The 19,462-nt window shown below is 35.7% G+C and overlaps 3 protein-coding genes across 3 annotated transcripts in view; 1 reads left to right on the top strand and 2 right to left on the bottom strand.

Annotated features, from left to right (window-relative positions):
• Positions 1-19,462, top strand: part of LOC136037385 (trypsin-1-like) — a 159,451-nt gene that overhangs the window by 48,384 nt on the left and 91,605 nt on the right. Inside the window, exon 6 of the mRNA XM_065720116.1 lies at positions 7,210-7,343. Coding sequence (XP_065576188.1) covers positions 7,210-7,343 — 134 coding nt within the window. The remainder of the gene's footprint in view (positions 1-7,209; positions 7,344-19,462) is intronic.
• The window catches only part of LOC136037384 (IWS1-like protein), a 438,978-nt gene that overhangs the window by 360,041 nt on the left and 59,475 nt on the right, over positions 1-19,462 (bottom strand). The window lies entirely within an intron of this gene.
• LOC136037386 (uncharacterized) overlaps positions 9,994-19,462 on the bottom strand; it is a 44,704-nt gene continuing 35,235 nt past the window's right edge. The window contains exons 3-4 of the mRNA XM_065720117.1: positions 13,723-13,872; positions 9,994-10,285 (exon numbers count right to left, since the gene is read on the bottom strand). Coding sequence (XP_065576189.1) covers positions 10,055-10,285; positions 13,723-13,872 — 381 coding nt within the window. The 3' untranslated portion in view covers positions 9,994-10,054. The remainder of the gene's footprint in view (positions 10,286-13,722; positions 13,873-19,462) is intronic.

Genomic DNA, 19,462 nt, shown 5'->3' with positions numbered 1-19,462 from the left:
AGACCTTAAAGTCCCTACCGGCGGTACTGATCTCCGTTTCTTGGCCCTTCAGCCAGGAAGTGTAATGGGGGGTTGGGGGCCAACCATCCTATGCTTTCGCAAACCCTTCCTGTTTACCTTCTCCAGATTTCTCCAGGTACCCATTTAGAGCTGGGTCGACTCTGGCTGAGCTTACACAGTCACGCCACTGAACCCCATCCCAAACTAACCGTTGGGAAAACACAAGAAGTGTCAGATGATTTGCCCTCATTGTATTCCCGGCCGAAGGTAGAAAATCACAAAATCGGATCTGCTCTAGGCAGACAATTGCTCAGCATACGAATAATTTTATATGTGGACAACCTTCTTCTGATTAGTTTTAAAAAAAGATAATCTCTCCCACATGGCTTCTACTGTTTTGTGTTTTTTTTTTTTTAATATTAGTCTAAAACTTAATTTAGATAATTTTAGGTTCTTTCCTCATAATTGTGCTAGGCTACTGTTACTCCCCTTCATTGTATTAAGTTCACTATTTATCCTGTAGAATGTACCCAAAGGCTTTGTATCTTGAATTGCTAATAGGGCAATACACTTTTGCTGAGAATAGTACAAAAAAAGAAAAAAAAGAAACAGAGATAGACGAAAATTGTGCTTTCCAACTCAGATTTTGATCAAGCTGGAAGCCAAGGTATCTCACCACAGCTACTTGTTTCAATGGCCTATTACAAAGAAATATTTTTCCACTTAAATCAACTGGACTTCCTTTCCGACTAAACAACATTTACACTACAACTACTACAACATGGATAGATTAAAATAAGATATAGCAATGAGTTTTTTGTCGTTTTTCGTGTATTCGTTGAATTTTCTCTCTTCTCCGACAAAATTTAACAAAGGAGTTCGCCTTTCTACATTAAAATGTTGCTACTCAGGCTCGTAACTTTTTATGACAAAGGCTAAATTTGATGAAACTTATATATTTAAAATCAGCATTAAAATCCAATTCTTTTGATGTATCTTTTAGCATCAAAATGCCGTTTTTTAGAGTTTCATCAGCATTAAATAAGTTTTTAAAACTTTCACTGGTAAAAGGCTAATCCTTGTAAAAATTAAAAGACGAATGAAGGCATGATTAATTTTCTCCACAAGATCATCAGCATTAAAAGAAGGCATGGGGGATGTCAGACCTGCTCATGCTAATTTTTGTTCGTTTGGAGTTTTACTCGGCTATTTATTGTATGATTTAAATAAACAAAATACGTTTAAATGTTTCAGCTTTTTAACTCTAATTAATTAAAAATTATTCAGAATTTAAGGAATATACATCAGTATATGCATACTAAAGTGACAATCCTCAGCTATTTTTTTCAGTGAAGTGTAAATTATGCTCTTTTCTTTAGAAGGTATGGGGACCTTTCAACTATACCGAACATAATGGCTATCTCAAAATTTTTATTAGATATTTTTTTCGGAATTGATGGGCGTGGGGGGCTTTTTACCCTCAAATCACTTTTGACTAATAAATTCCTTTCAATTTCTATTCCAGTGAGCCTTTTTAAAGGTTCTACGACAAAAAAGGCCATCTCGTAATTTCTATCAGATGTATTACGGAAAAATACGAGATTCCGAAGGGTTGGGGTTATCCACCCTCCGATCACTCTGAGTCCTAAGAAGGGCAATAGAACTTCGGATTACAATCCAACGAGCCACCTCCAAAGCTTATGCGATCACCATTTCTATGCATATCTTACATGCCCCTAGGAGATAACTTAACTTGCCCTAGGGGCTGTGGGAGGGGGCTGTCATCCTCAAAGATGTTGTTTCTGATCCTTACAATTATGTCGAACAAAATGGCTGTCTCAAAATTTTGATTGGATGTGTTTGGAGAAATGGTGGGCGAGGGAGTGGTTTAGTATCCCTCCAATCACTTTTGACTATTAAAAAAGGCCTTTCAATTTCCGATCGAACAAGCTGTTTTCGGAGTTTCTATGACAACAAACGGCCATCTCAAATATCTATCAGATGCATTTTGAGAAAATACGAGGTGTGGGGGGGGGGGGTTGTCAACCCTCCGATCACACTGAGTCTTACAAAGGACACTAGAACTAGTGATTACGAATCTAATGAACCCCCTCCGAAGTTTATACGATCACCATTTCTATATATTCCTTTTAGTAACCAGGGCATAACTTAAAACTCTTGTCCAGAGGGCTGTGGGAGGGATCCTTAAAGACAGTATTTCAAGACCTTTCAATTGCGTTGAAAAAAATGGCTATCTCAAAATTTCAATTAGATGTGTTTGGGGAAATGGTGGGTGAGGGAGTGATTTAGTATCCCTCCAATCACATTCAACTATTAAAAAGGGCCTTTCAATTTCCAATCGAACAAGCTGTTTTCGGAGTTTCTACGACAACAAACGGCCATCTCAAATTTCTATCAGATGCATTTCGGGAAAATAAGAGGTGTGGTAGGGGGTGTCCACCCTCCGATCACACTGAGTCTTACAAAGGACACTAGAACTTATGATTACGAATCTAATGAGCCCCTCCGAAGTTCATAAGATCACAATTTCTATATATTCCTTTTAGTAACCAGGGCATAACTTAAAACTCTTGTCCTGAGGGCTCTGGGGGGGGCATCCTTAAAAACAGTATATCCAGACCTTTATATTGCGTTGAACAAATTGGCTATCTTAAAATTTTTATTTGATGTGTTTGGGAACTGGTGGGCCTGGAAGGAGAAGTTGTTGTCCAAAAATTACTTTTACTATAAGAAATGCCCTTTCAATTTCCAGTTGAATAAGCCCTTTTCGAAGTTTTTACGACAAAAAACGGCCATCTTAAAATTAAAATCAGATATATTTCAGGAAAATACGAGCTTTGGGGGGCAACCACCCTCCCATCACTCTGAATCTTAAAAAGAGCACTAGAATTTCTGATTACCAATCCAAAGTGCCCCCTCAAAAGGTTATACTATATTTACCTTTTTATTAGGAGATTTTAACGCCCATATTGGTAGAAATTGGGACTGATGGTATCAAGGCCTGGATAAATTTGATGTAGGAAAAGAAAACAGATATGGCTACAGACTTTTGCCATTTTGAAGGTATAACAAATTCAGTTATAACCAATACGATGTTTGGTCATAAAATGGCCCATAAGTTTACATCGTGTTCACGCGATAGAAAGACAGCAAACCTTAATGATTATATTATTGTAAACCTAAGACTGGCAGGATCAATACAAGATACTTGGGTATACAGGAGTGCTGTTATTGATGTTAAAAGTAAAGGTTACCATCTATTAGTGTCTAGGGTTAATTTAAAGCTGAAATACCAGAAGGGTAACAACCTCATGGAATGATATGACGTTGGTAGACTCTAGAAAGAAAATTTGAGATAAACTTTAAGAGAACAGTTGAATGCTAAACTTGAGAGTTTAATATTTGACAATGTTGAAGATGGTTGCAATAAGTTTAGAAAAACAATTTGTGAAGTTGGCTGTTACTGTCTTAGGAAAAAAAAAGTTAGGACTGCCGCTAGGAATATAAATGAAATAGCTTTATGTTTGATAGAGAAGAGAAGGGGCTTGTACAAGAATATCCTTAGTGGTAGATAATATGAAAACAAAAGGAAAAAGCCTTAAAATATGAACTAAGGATATGCAAAGTTGAGGCCATGGATATGCAGTTAGACGGCAGAATAGTAAAATATTGTACTGACGTTTCAATAAATTGAGAGGGAGTAGTCAATCTCCGGACTTGTCCCACTTAAAGACAGGAAAGGGACCACAATTAGTAATAAGGAAACAGTTAAAGAAAGATGAACAGACCATTTTGAGAATATGCTAAAGCGCGACAGAGTTGCAACAAAAGATATAGAGGAAAATGAAAAAGTTTGTGATACCATGACTGTGAAGGAAGATTTGTTTTGTGAAGAAGAATTAGCGACTGTACTAAAAGGATTAAAAAAATAATATGGCTCTTGGTGCTGATAGTGTGGCAAATGAGTTTCTTAAATATGGTGGCTCTGAGGTTAGCAATAAGCTACTGAAGATTATGAATATGATTTTTGAAGAAGAGGAAGTATCTTGCAATTTTAGAAAAACCTTAATTAAACAACTGTATAAGAAAGGTGACAAGAGTGAGTGTCTTAATTATCAAGGCATTAGTCTGGTCTCTGTAGGTAGCAAATAACTTAGTAATATGATACTTTTAGACTGAGAGATGCTGTAGACAAAGTTTCAAGAGAAGATTAGCGCGGTATTACAAAAAGGTAGAGGATGGTTTTGCAAAAATCTTCTTGTTATTGATTTTTTGATTCATGTTTTTAGTCACACTCTTGTTTGTTTGTTTGTCACAAAAATTTACAAGCAATTGTTCAACCACTTCCAAAGGTGCAATTACTTTAAATTTATTTAGAGGTAAAATTTGAAAAGAAATAATTTTCATTGGAAATAACCGTCAAGCGAGAAAAAATCGCCATTTGTTGCTGATTCATGAAGGGTATATATGATTTTCAGCTAATCCTTTGCGTATAACAAGTCTGCGTATAACGTATTTATGATAGAGCTATTGATGATGGCTATATATATATGATGGCTATTATGATAGATTTAGCGTATCAGAGAGCCATATTGTAGAAGTTTCAAGTTCCTATCTACAAAAATGTGGAATTTCGCATTTTTTTTCCAGAAGACAGATCACGGATGCGTGATTATTTGTTTCTTTGTTTGTTTTTTTCCCAGGGGTGATGTTATCGACTAAGTAGTCCTAGAATGTCGCGAGAGAGCTAATTCTAACGGAAATTAAAAGCTCTAGTGCCATTTTTTAAGTGACCAAAAAAACTGGAGGGCACCTAGGCCCCTCCGACGCTCATTTTTACCCAAAATTCAGCGGATCAAAATTCTGAGATAGCCATTTTATTCACCATAGTCGAAAAATCTAATAACTATGTCTTTGGGGACGACTTACTCCCCCGCGGTCCCCGTGGGAGGGGCTACAGGTTGCAAACTTTAACCTGTGTTTACATATAGTAATGGTTACTAGGAAGCGTACAAACGTTTTCAGGGGGATTTTTTTGGTTTAGGGGGGAGAGTTGAGGGGGGGGGGAGTTACGTGGGAGGATATTTCCATGAAGAAACTTCTCATGGAGGAAGAAAATTTCAATGAAGGGGCTTAAAACTTAAAACAAACGAAAATTATTACGCATATGAGGGATTTATCTCCTCGTTATACCTCAATCTTTACGCTAAAGTATTTTTAGTAATTTCAACTATTTATTCTACGGCCTTTGTGATTCAGAGGTCATTATTAAGGAATTGGGACAAAATCTAAGCTTTAGTGTTAAAGAGCGACGAAGGTTGAACCCCCTAATATACGCAATAAAAACGTACGAATATAGAAGTTCGTTACGTAAGTTAATCCGTAAGTTACGTATTTTTTTACCAATGAAAAGGTTTGTAAAAAATTAAAACTTTTAGTTGCTTTTTCAAGTAGTCAAAAACTTGGAGGGCAACTAGGCCTCCTCCCTCGCTCCTTTTTTCTCAAAATCTTCCGATTAATTGCAATTGATTAATATGCAAATTTCGTTTAATTATTTATGTGCGGAGACCCAAGATCAAAACATGCATTAATTCAAAAACGACCAGAAATTAAATAGAAAAACAAGTTTTTTTTAAATGAAAGTAAGGAGCAACATTAAAACTTAAAACGAACAGAAGTTACTCCGTATATGAAAGGGGCTTTTCCTCCTCAACGCCCCGCTCTTTACGCTTTAATTAACTTTGGACTTGTTAAGAGAAAAAAGCTTCTATTAACTCTCTGATAGGTATGTTCAATTCCTTTAATGCAAGGATGTGCAGTCAATAAAACAACTATCTATTTTGTAAGGAATTCTTTCTGAACGGTGATGAATGTGTCATATTGAGCATATTATGATCTATAGCAGGATATTGAATTGAAGAACTGTTCTGGGATAAGCTTACAGATAAAATACTTTGCAACGAGAATATATTAGAAACTATATTTAGCAGGAAGCGCAGGACATATTTAGCAGGAAGGGTGTGTGAAAGCACAGGATGGTTGGCCCCCAACCCCCCATTGTAATTCCTGGCTGAAGGGACATGAAATCGGAGATCAGCACCGCCGGTTTGGACCTTAAGGGTATAGTGCTGTCTTACTTACTCTTTCTCTTTTTTTATATTAGAAACGAGATAATTATGAAATAACTAGAGGATCACGCCGAGACATAGTCTCGTTAACAACTATTATATGTATGTTATCTTTATGTCTCAGAAAAATATCTTACTCTTGAATCTAAACAAAAACCCTAAATATGAGCTTAGCAATACAGCAAAAACTCGAAAATGAGTTTTTATTCTCTAATTGACACACAACGAAAAAAAGCAATGATAATGTTAGTACTAAATGCCTTGTGATGATTGTAAAATATTTGTATAGTTAAGCTCTCAAAGTAAGAAAGGATTTGAAGTTAAAGATGAATTCATCAAAACTAACCCTAGAAAAATCAAAGAAAAATCAAAAAATATCTAGAAAAAATAAAAAAAATACATAGAAAACTGTATTGGGATGGTATTTGAGAATACATCAGTAACACCATGATCCCTTAAATGATTTACATCTCTATTCACAGCAGATGAAGGTCAAATGAGAAAGAAGTATTGCAAGATGTTGCTCTGTATGCAAGGTGTCACGGCAAAACTTCCTTAGTATCATGAAGATTTACTCAATGACATAATTGTCTATATGCCTGCTTTATTCAGAAAGCCTCATTCTACTTTATTCTCACTTACTATGTTTTATTAGAGAAAGGTGCTAACTCTAGTTAACTCAAGAGGAATAGGCAAACTTCCCCCTTTTTTTCTGAAGTGTGACTCCGTCCGCGTCTAGCCATATTGAGGAATGAGTGCTTATTGCACTAGCAAGTTCTTGTGATTCCTCAACTAGATTTTATCCTCGGTGCTGCATGGCTAGGCGACTGACTTGGATACTAAGTAACTAGGATACCTATACCCATGATAAAGACCCGACAGTTAAAATGTTGACAATTGTTGACGCCTTATAAATCATCAGAGGCTCAAGAGGAATGCTTATATCTTATTTGTCTTATGAATAAAATATTAAATTAGCAATTTAATTGCAGGTCAGAAACATAAATTTTTAATCTTGGTTTAGCTCTAAGAATTCTCTTAAATCAAACATTGTTTGCAGGTCATTCTTCGAACACTCTCCGGTACACCCGTCTTCTAACTATTCCGAATGAGCAGTGTAGCGCATGGCCACACATGAAGTATGTGAGGGAGGAAACAATATGTGCAGGTGCAAAAGACAGGGACTCTTGTCAGGTATGGTTCTCATTTAATTGAAAACTAGATAGAGCTTCTTCTATGTCACATTACCACCGAATATCCATCATCCATTTTGAAAAAAGAGCATCATCAATACTGTACTACAGTTGTGATATGGGAGAGTAAATATTTTAATCCCTGATTTTAGTTTTGCCTATGCAGCGACGTCTGGAGAATCAAAGAAAAAAGACCGACTGAGGGTGGGGTAGAGAGAGAGAAAGAGAGAGGGAGAGAGAGAGAGAGAGAGAGAGAGAGAGAGAGAGAGAGAGAGAGAGAGAGAGAGAGAGAGAGAGAGAGAGAGAGAGAGAGAGAGAGAGAGAGAGAGACAGACAGACAGACAGACAGACAGACTAATACTATTACTAATATAGCATACTGCTGCACCAAGCCACCTGAGGCCAACACATCCTTGCACGCTCCTCTTCCGACCTAATCTATTCAAGGCGTCCCTCTTTACACCCTCCCTGGTAGTTCCCATTTCCTTTAGATCTTAATTTATGACATCCTCCCACCCCAGACGAGGACCACCTGTGAGAGGGAGAGAGAGAGACTATAGAGCGAGAAATTATTTGTATATTTCCATTTGCAGTCATTTGGTTTGTCTTTCTTGGCTTTTGCTTTGATGGCCTGAATTGTTTTGACATCCTAAAGACCTAATCACATCAAATTTTACTATTACTATTTGGAGATTTAGAGATCTAGAGAATAAGCTAGTACTAATTTAAGCCCTTCAGAATTTTTCAGTCAATTCGAAAATGCTTTTAAGAACGTGAGTTGAAAAAATTAGTAGTTGGCAAATATTCATATTAGTACAATCTCATTGTGAATGGGCCTTAAAGAAATTAATTAAAACAAATAAGTTATTTAACTGAAAGTAAGGAGCGACATTAAAACTTAAAACGAACAGAAATTATTTCGTATATGAAAGGGGCTGCTTCCTTATCAACACCCCGCTCTTTACGCTAAAGTTTGACTCTTTCTCTCAACTCTTCTTTTTAAAACAGTAAAAACTTTAGAGTAAAGAGTGGGGCGTTGATGCGCACATATCGTATTCTATATTGGTTTAGCTGTTGAATGCTAGTGCTAATTAAAGCTGTCATTCGTTTCTGAGTAACCGTTAATTAAAAAAAACATTTTTGCCTAGTAACCAACAATCAACTGCTTCTTGTATATGATTATTGCATATATTTTATTATTACCACTAATGACTCATTGTTGGATCAAGCCACTCCAAGTGCGGCCCAACCGTGGACACTCCTCTTCCATCCCACCTGTTCAAACCTGCAGTCTTAATTCCCTTCTTTGAACTTGCAGGTCCCATTGAATCACCCCTTATTACTTCTCCAACTCCACCTAGGGAAGACCGACTTTTCTTTGCCCCCCAAAAAATGGCGAAAAACAATATAATTTTTACGATCCATCATCCTTTATCAGTAGCCTCTGGCTGAGCTATTTTAACCTTTCTTAAAAAGTGGTATTGAATCACATCTTTCCGAACTGTTTGATAAATACTAATCATTTAATAATTAAAATTCAAAACATCTGACCCATCTTCCTCAGTTTTTCTAAGCACCAACGAGTCATTTAACATTGTCATTACCATGGCTTCCAATATTCTAATCTTAGTACGAAGACATAGCTTCTTATTCTTCCAAACGCTACCAACCGGGTAAAATACCTCGCACCTTGGCTACCCTACTTTTTAAGCTTCCATTGCATTCGCCATTTTTTCTAATGCTACCAGAAAAAAATAAAAGAAAAATAGATGTAAAAAAGAGGAAAACACTTTGATATATATTTTGTAAAAATAGAGATCAGGCTCAGAATTACAATTGGTTAATTTGAGAGTAATTTAGTTCCTTCAAGGGTTTAATATTTTGCCCACTGATTCATTGGTGGATTTTTTTTTATTATTACCTTTGGAAATCAGCGTCATTGTTTGTATTTATCTATATGCTTGTACAATAGAGAGGTAATTTTTTCTTCGCAATTATTTTTGTATATTCATTAGTTATAGAAATCGGCATATTAAAATCTGCTAAAATAATATGACCTGCCAGAAGCAAAAGGATTATCAAAGCTTTACTGGAACTGATATCAATCAATAATGCCACCCAATCAATTTTGCCAGAAGCAAAAGGATTATCAAAGCTTTACTGGAACTGATATCAATCAATTATGCCACCCAATCAATTTTGCCAGAAGCAAAAGGATTATCAAAGCTTTACTGGAACTGATATCATTCAATAATGCCACCCAATCAATTTTGCCAGAAGCAAAAGGATTATCAAAGCTTTACTGGAACTGATATCAATCAATAATGCCACCCATAATAAGAAATTCGCTTTTACAAGAACTATACGATTACTCGACCAACGAAGCTTCACTGGTTGGGTTCCTCATATAGCAATAATGAAACACCACCAGTGGCACCAATCGGGTGTTTGGGGGATGGGTGGGTTCAATTGCCTCCTCCTCCATAGCCAATACCGCACCTCCTAGATTTTGTAAAATAGTTTTTCTTGCTTTCTCGTATTGCAAATAGGCAACAAATTCTTCCTCCCAACATTTCCGTGAATCGGGGCCCCAGAACACCAGAAATGTATCAACAATGCACTAAACTACACAATACACAAAACACACTGGCATAAGTTCATAAGGTTTATTAGTTAATAGGTACAATTGATTAGTTAGTAGGCACATATTAGTTAATTGGCACAAATATCCTCTGATTGAATTCTTTGCGTTTCCATGTACTCATACACATCACGAAAATATTCCAATCCGTTCATGTACTCTTTAAATATGACAAAGTCTCTCAAATCAGCTGTAGATTGCGAAGAAGGATCCCTGTCTGATTCTGGCATTATATCCCTTTGTTGATCTAGGGGTTTTTGGAGTTCTTCCTCCCATAATGCCATTTGTACCGTGCACAGTAGCTAAAAATATTTTTTAGGTTGTAATTGCTAATTAGTTTATCTCTCACATTTTTGAAACATATAGTGATAATAATGACAGAAGTTCTAAAAAACTGACGTTGAAGATAGAAGTTGGAGATCATCAAAAGAATTTCATTTATGCTGGTTCCGAATATCTAAAATCTATTGAGTTTCATCTATTGAGCTCATAATATTGAGCTCATAATAAATCTATTGAGCTCATGATAAGCTACTAGCGTAAATAAAATGTATAATATTCAGAAAAGGGGAAACACTCCCCAAAACAGAAATTGAAAATTGTGCTACTCAGTCCCGGACACTCAAGAGTCCTTATATGTGATTTTCAAACAGAAAACTATGAAAATATATTTCGCAGGTACGTGGTCATGTCAATTGTTTGTCTTTGTTTGCTGTTTTTTATTTGTTTCACAAGGGGTGGTTGTAAAAAACCATTGGTAACAAGCCCTTGAGAGAAGTCTGACTTAAACGGAATTCGTAAGTTTTAGAGTTATATGTGAAAGCTAAAATAATGGGAGGGTTATAAAAAAACATCAAATGTTATTTTTAGGCCACAGGGACACGTACTCGTGCCCCATGTCCCGTCTATGGGGCACGGGTGACCGTAGATGATTAGATTTCTTCCAAAAACTAACTACTACAAGCCCAAATTTCTCATTTTAGACTAGAACTTAAAAAAAAACAAAGAAAAAAAAAACAAAAAACAAATATGATAGGGTTGGTATCTAATAGGACAGATTCATAAGTCAACAAGGTGGCTTCCGGGAAAAAAACCTACAGGTATGCAAATTGGCACATTTTACACCCGAAGATCCATAAATAGATCTTTGAAGAAACTTAAGCTTGTTATGCATTGATTTTTTCAAGATTTTGCTTTTTTGTCAAGATTATCTTTTGTTTTAAAGGAATTTCTGAAAAGACGTTGCATTATATAAATAAGTAATTACAAATTAAGAAAATTGAATCAGCCTTTTAGTTGAATTTTAAATTGAATTTAATTATTCTATATTAATTTAATTGAAATTAATCTAATTACGATTAATTTAATTAATTTGCATTAAAGTTATTTAATAGACCACTTGAAAGCCTGGATGCATGTAGTGTCGTTTGATATAGTTCAACATCCCGCTCAACATGCACCGGAAGTTCCGAATTAACATTCTTAGGTGTTTGTGAGAAATTGCAGATAAGTCCTTTTCATAATCTGTATGCAAATAGTTTCTTTTTATTTATTTCAAAATTCCACTCTACATGCATTGAAAGTAAAACAGTTCAAAATACAGATGAAACTTTTTTATTGACAGTGAACAGATATAAAATTTAACTGGATATTTCGAACACATATAAGTGTTCATCATCAGCAGTAAAAAACTTACTGCTTAGTAAGCAGTAGTAAACCAGTTTTTTACTGCTGATGATGAACACATATATGTGTTCAAAATACCCAGTTAAATTTTATATCTGTTCACTGTCAATAAAAAGGTTTCATCCCTATTTTGAACTGTTTTACTTTCGTCATGGAAAGGCAGTGTGGTCTTCGAAGTTACCCACTCTACATGCATTGAAAGTTTCAAGCTAATACCTTTAACTGGCATTTATCGAAAGGTTCAACTATTGTGAAAAAATGCCTATCTCCTAATTTTACGTCTGTCTTTGGAGGCTCGGGGTTGGCGAGGACCAAAAAAGGTGTGAGAAGGGGACTGGTTGTCCTTCAACCTCTTTTGACTCTTAAAAAGGGCAAACAAACTTCCAATTTACAATTTTATTAGCCTTTTTTGTTGGTTTTACGGCCACTGTTTCCATACAAAGTGGCCTGGTCAGAAAACACGTTGAAGCCAGATTGCTCTATACTAAAGCAGCCCATGTATGACTGCCAGCCCCGTAAGTGGCCTGGGCAGAAAACACGTTGAAGCCAGATTGCTCTATACTAAAGCAGCCCATGTATGACTGCCAGCCCCGTAAGTGGCCTGGTCAGAAAACACGTTGAAGCCAGATTGCTCTATACTAAAGCAGCCCATGTATGACTGCCAGCCCCGTAAGTGGCCTGGTCAGAAAACACGTTGAAGCCAGATTGCTCTATACTAAAGCAGCCCATGTATGACTGCCAGCCCCGTAAGTGGCCTGGTCAGAAAACACGTTGAAGCCAGATTGCTCTATACTAAAGCAGCCCATTTATGACTGCCAGCCCCGTAAGTGGCCTGGTCAGAAAACACGTTGAAGCCAGATTGCTCTATACTAAAGCAGCCCATGTATGACTGCCAGCCCCGTAAGTGGCCTGGTCAGAAAACACGTTGAAGCCAGATTGCTCTATACTAAAGCAGCCCATGTATGACTGCCAGCCCCGTATACTTTAGAAATACTTTTCTCTGTATTTTCCTTTGAAAACCTCAAAAAAGCTCGTTGTCTAGACTTGGAAAAATTCTTTTTATTGGATTTCCACGAAAAAGAGTAAAAACAAATAATTACCCTCCTACACCAACATTTTGTTAGCCTGGGCAAGCAATTAATTTAAAGATTCTTGTGTTGGCTAGATTAGTTTTAAGATTCTTTTAACGATGTCATGACAACTGAAGAGCAACACTTTTTTTTAATTAACTATCATTTTTAGTAAAACTTGAATAATACTTGAAAAAAGGGAAAAAGGGGAAAATACCTGAGAAAAGGGGAAAAGTTGAAAAGATATCACTACAGCCCATTTCTCAGGTCAGATATTTAGTCCAACAAAACAGAAAAGACATGTAATTTATGTCTAAATTTCAAATTTGTTAAGTTTATCAATATCTTTGATTTTGAAGGTGCCTCAAATGTAGCTTGTCAAAATTGAAAAAAAAGATTAAGAAGAATTAAATTAATAAAAGCCCACAACTGTAGATTTTGAGGTCCCCACAGACTCTTACGAAAATGAAATCTTATTGTTTGAATTGGTTAAGAAGACTCTTACTCAAACATATATGTTTCAAAAATTACTTGAAACCCAGAATTCAATTCTAATAAAAAAGACTTTCTTATACAGTTATGCTGTTATTGGCAGTAGCAAGTGCCAAAATTAAAGAAAAAAAAGAAGATAACTGGGTAAAAATCAGGAAAAAACAGCTTAAGAACACATGGTGCCAAACAGCCTAAAAGCTGTAACCTTTTTTTGATGGCATAGTTGTCCGATAAAGGCTAAATTTTGAATTCAGGCGTACGAACAGCGTTGTCTTACTAAATATAACTAGCTTTATTTATTAATTTTCTCATTTAAACGTGGCAACACTGACAAAATTTTGCTACTACTCTCGACACTTCGTTATTTTGGAGCAATCAAAAGAAAATGAAAAAAAAAGAAAAAGAAAATAAAAAAAAAGAAAGCCTGGCAATTTAAGTGTAAATATAACATAAAATGAAATATGTATAATGGAACGTGAGGGTTGGCTTACACTTCTAAGTCGCAAGTTAACTTCTAAGAATCCCCTTTCTCTGTTGAACTTTCCTTTCGTTTTCCATTTTTTACTATCCCAAGCAACTTCTTCCATGCCAACAGCATACGTTTGCAAATATGTAAAGACACATGGGGTAAACTGCTCAAACTGAAAAAAGAACATATTTTGAACATATTTGCTATATGCGCTTAAAGGTATTTTTTTTTCCACGGCTTATAATTCTACAAAGAATATTTATAGAAAATATTCAATGGTAAGCCAGACAAGTTAGAAAACTGTCTTCCAGCTAAAAGTAGTTACTTGGCTCGAAAACTTTAACATTTCCTTTTCCGGTACAAAAAAGTCTACCTGACAGGGTTTCTTCATGTTTTTGCCTTCATTTGAAGCGTTTTTCAACCGTTTGTTATTATCTAAAAATGATAACTGAATTGGTTGAGTTGAAACTCAAACAACCATATATCTTAGAAATTCCTGAAAAATCAGTAATTTTCGTTTTTAATGAAAGAGACCTCCATATGCAGTTAGGCAGTTTTTGGTAGTAGTGGCCACAGAATTAAAAGGAAAGAAAATGATAGAAAATCAGCAACAGCTAAATCTCTAAAAGCTGTATCTCTCCTTTTTTTATACATAAGTTCGTGGTACGAGGTCCTTTTAAGCATCAGCTTTGCAGTTAGCCTTTTACATAACTCGAGGTTTTATCTGACTGTTAGATATTCGTTTCAAGGAGTTGAGATATGCAATTTTAGGGAAAGCATCTCCAGGATGATGGATCTGTTCTTCAAGTAGCCGCTGTTTTTCAAGTACTCTCGTCACGACTTATCAAAGTTCAGATATCTGGATAGAGGAGTGTGCTTTCGTGTTCGCTTTGCTGGTTGAACAACAGAGGGAACAATGTGAGAAAGCTCTATAGAAGAAGGCAAAGGAATGTACTTGCAGAAACTGCTGTCGCCACTACATTAAACCTATCCCTAAAAAAATATAGAGAGTGATGAATAACAACTGACCCTCCCCATTACCAATAAACCGGATCTTTTGAACCGGTTTGGAAACCGGTTTAACCGGTTTGAACAGGTTTGAACCGACTTGCAGAAACTGCCGTCGCTGCTACATTAAACCTATCCCTAAAAAATATAGTTGGTGATGAATAACGACTGAACCTTCCCTATTACCAATAATCTGGGTCTTTTGAGCCGATTTCAATAATATTTTAGAGCACCAGCGTACAGCGGGCATCCATCTTTGTTGATTGATCTGATGTAATGCATATAAAGTTGAATGGTCGAGCTAGCTGGTAGAGGGTATTTGGAGCTAAGAGTGACCCATAGGTTTTTTGAGGAAGATTATCTCACATGATCAGGGCGCTTTTTTCAAGATCGTTTTGAAGAAGATACCACAGATCATTTAAAAGTATACTAGTGTTTGAGAATCAGCACATTTACAATATTTGAATTTTTACGCACAAAACGCTTTTAACTAAGTAGTTTTGCTTGTTTATTTTCACGGTTCAAAACGGAAAAATGTGGTGTTAGTGTTAACGATTCGTAATTTTGGAATAGTCTTCCAAGTATTAATAGATTTAAGATAGTTCTACGGTGGGGTAGGGAGGGGGTAAAAATTATTTTTGTTTTGACATCATTTTGAAGTAATTTAGACGATTGGTCATGTGTTTTGTGAGAACATCGTTTTTCGAAAGCAAGTTACCCCGCAAAAATAAGGGATGCTCGCCCCATATTTTTGTTGCTTAAGTGTTCCCGTTTTGATAATTGTTGATAATTTAATTGGAACTATTTAAATTCAATGAGGTTTCTCCGACAATTTCCAATTTTTCGTTATCACTTCGTCACAAGTCACACATGTTTTACATATTTCAAGATATTGAATTAGAGAGGCATACATGTAAACAAAAACTTATTGCCAAGCTGATAAGGTAGAAATTTTTTTATTTAATTAACCCATGAAAGAGGTCATGAGGTGCAAATATTTTGTGTGTCGAACTATTGAATTAGAAAGCCATGCTTGTAAATAAAAATACATTGTGAATCTGATAAGGTAGAAACATATTTTATTTAATTAACCCTTGAAAGAGGCCATAAGGAGAAAATATTTTGTACGTCAAAATATTGAATTTGAAAGCCATACTTGTCAAAAAAAATTTAAGAAATACATTAACAAGCTGATAAGGCAGAGTAGTTACATATTTTCTTAGCCTTGAAAAAGTGAAACTGACAATAGTTGATTGCAGAGTGTCCTTAGAACTGACAAAATAGAAACATTTGATGAGTAAACTGGACTAGAATAATTAGTCAGTAAAAAAATTAGTTCTTATTCTGTGTCATATAGATGGCACTGAACATCAAAACAATTTTGAACGTAATCAGGATCCACTTTAGAAGCACACAGAGGAAAGTGATAAGTTTTGTCCGATGGCACAAAACCTCAAACAACCCAGTTTATTGTTAACTTGATTTTCGGCAGTAAAGGACTGTTTAAAATTAAGTGCAAAGAGCAGGGGTTAAGGGGGAGGGGGCAGATCCCTTATATAAAGAAACAATTTAATGAGTTAATTACTCATTAAACATTATCGTAAAGAGTGGGAGCTGAGAGATAGTAACTAGTGCCATATATCGTATTAGGACATCAAAATAATTTCTGCCCTGAGCCATCTTAGGCCCATTCCTGCTAGAAAACAACGGTTGTTTTGTTGTTTCAAAACCATGAAGTTATTCATGATTGACGAAATTACTTCTGAGTCAATGTGGAAATTAATTTTTGCCTGAACCGAGAGTTAGATACGTAGTTCGTATGCTGATAAAGTTGGATAACAGCTTAATCTTGGTAAACGCCACCTGGCCAAATTTTATAATGCTGTTTCTCTTCCTCATGTTCTATGCCTGGTTCCTTTCTGTGACATTTTGAACCAATGAGATAAAGTAGACATCAGGAGGGTTCCATTTAAACATTTGAAGTTCATCATTGGAAGAGAAGTTTGCCGCCCTTATAGTGGCTTACTTTTTCGAAATGTCTAGATTTTTTGTGATCTTAGTTTGTATGTATTTGCTCCTGTGTTTCTTTGTATGCCCTTTTTTTCGTTCTTTTTGTTAAATTTCATCGCCGTGCCTTGTACTTTTGATGGGTTATAAAATACATTACTTCATTTATTAAGGCCGTATCACTTTTTTGTTGATGCTGCCACGTTGAATTGTTTAACTAGACAGCGCATTTCATCCGCAAAAAGTGAGGTGGCCATTCTGAGGTAGTCATTTTATTCACCATAGTTGAAAAACCTACTAACTATGTCTTTGGGGACGACTCACTCCCCCGCAGTCCCGTTGGGAGGGGCTGCAAGTTACAAACTTTGACCTGTATTTACATATAGTAATGGTTCCTGAAAAGTGTACAGACGTTTTCAGGGGGATGTTTTGGGTTTAGGCGAGAGAGTTGAGGGAGGAGGGCTATGTGGTGGGATATTTACATGGAGGAACACGGAGGAACAGAATTTCAATAAAGGAGGTGCAGGATTTTCTAGTTTTATTTGAAAAAACAATGAAAAAATAAATGTGAAAAGTTTTTTCTACTGAATGTATGGAACAGCATCAAAACTTGAAACGAACAGAAATTATTACGCATATGAGGGATTTACCTCTTCGTAGTACCTCACTCTTTACGCTAAAGTATTTTTAGTAATTTCAACTATTTATTCTACGGCCTTTGTGATTCAGAGGTCATTCTTAAGGAATTGTGGCAAAATTTAAGCTTTTGTGTAAAGAGCTAGGTATCGACAGGGGTAAACCTCCCCATATACGCAAGAAAAACATACGAATATAGAAGTTCATTACGTAAGTTAATTCGTAAGTTACGTATATTTTTTACTAATGAAAATGTTCGTAAACAATTAAAAGTTCTAGTTGCATTTTTAAGTAATCAAAAATTGGAGGGTAACTAGGCCTCCTCCCTCTCTCCTTTTTTCTCAAAATCTTCCAATTAAAACTATGAGAAAGCCATTTAGCCAAAAAACAATTATTATGTAAATTTCGTTTTAATATCTAACTATATCTATGTCTTTGTCTATGTCATATGTCTAGGTTCTATGTCTTTTGCCAGAAGGCAGATCACGGGTGCGTGTTTATTTGTTGTTGTTTTTTTCCCAGGGGTGATCGTATTGACCCTGTGGTCCTAGAATCTTGTGAGAGGGCTCATTCTAATGGAAATAAAAAGTTTTAGAGCCCTTTTTAAGTGACCAAAAAATTGGAGGGCACCGATGCCCCCTCCCACGCTAATTATTTTCCCAAAATTACCGGATCAAAATTCTGAGATAGCGATTTTATTCAGCGTAGTAAAAAAACTAATAACTATGTCTTTGGGGACGACTTACTCCTCCACAGTCCCCGTGGGAGGGGCTACAAGTTACAAACTTTGACCATTGCTTACATATAGTAATGGTTATTTGGAAGTGTACAGACGTTTTCAGGGGGATTTTTAAGCGGGGGGGGGGGGGTCGAGAAGCGAGCGATATGTTGGGGGGACTTTCCTTGGAGGAATTTGTCATGGGAGAATAAAATTTTAATGAAGGGAGTGCAGGATTTTCTTGTATTATTTAAAAAAAAAATGAAAAAATAAATGTGTAAAAGTTTTTTCAACTGGAAGTAAGGAGAAGCATTAAAACTTAAAACGAACAAAAATTATTACGCATATGATGGGCTCACCTCCTCCTAATACCTCGCTCTTTACGCTAAAGTGTTTTTAGTAATCTTAACTATTTATTCTACGACTTTTGTGATTCAGGGGCCATTCTTAAGAAATTGGGACAAAATTTAAGCTTTAGTATAAAGAGTGAGGTACTGACGAGGGAGTGAACCTCTCATATACATAATAAAAACATGAGAATACAGAAGTTCGTTACGTAAGCTATTTTGTAATTTACGTATATCTTTTACTAATAAAAACATTCGTAAAAAATTTAAAGTTCTAGTTGCCTTTTTAAGTAACCAAAAACGGAGGGCAGCTAGGCCTCCTCCCCCGTTCCTTTTTTTCTCAAAATTATTCGATCAAAATTTTGAGAAAGCTATTTAGCCAAAAAAATGCAAATTTTGTTTTAATTATTCATCTGCGGAGAGCCAAAATCAAAACATGCATTGATTCAAAAACGTTCAGAAATTAAATAAAAAAAGTCTTTTTAACGGAAAGTAAGGAGCGACATTAAAACTTAAAACGAACAGAAATTACTTCGTATATGAAAGGGGCTGCTTCCTCATCAACGCCCCGCTCTTTACGTACGCTAAAGTTTTTTGCTGTTTAAAAATATCGAGTTAAGAGAAAGAGTCAAACTTTAGCGTAAAGAGCGGGGCGCTGATGAGGAAGCAGCCGCTATCATAGACGAAGTAATTTCTGTTTGTTTTAAGTTTTAATGTCTCTCCTTACTTTCCGTTAAAAAAAATCTTGTTTTTTTTATTTAATTTCCTTGAATAGGGACTTGAGAGAATATTCACCAAATGCTCTACAAACAAATTTAATTAAAAACGATCTTATAAAATACTATTGAAAACCAATAGATATTAACACAGAACCTGTCACAAATAGACCTTTCAGATCAACACCCAAAAAAGCAAGAATAGCAATAAAAAGGTTTTAGTCGTTCTCTTTCATTTCAATGGATTACCTCGTGTCATGTCAATTTATTTAACAGTCCTGGTTTAACTTTGCTGAAGTTAGGATGCTTGGACTGTTAAAAAACATTATT

The sequence above is a fragment of the Artemia franciscana genome, chromosome 16, assembly GCF_032884065.1.
Source record: "Artemia franciscana chromosome 16, ASM3288406v1, whole genome shotgun sequence".
NCBI lineage: Eukaryota > Metazoa > Arthropoda > Branchiopoda > Anostraca > Artemiidae > Artemia > Artemia franciscana.
This window is presented reverse-complemented; position numbering and strand designations above follow the sequence as displayed.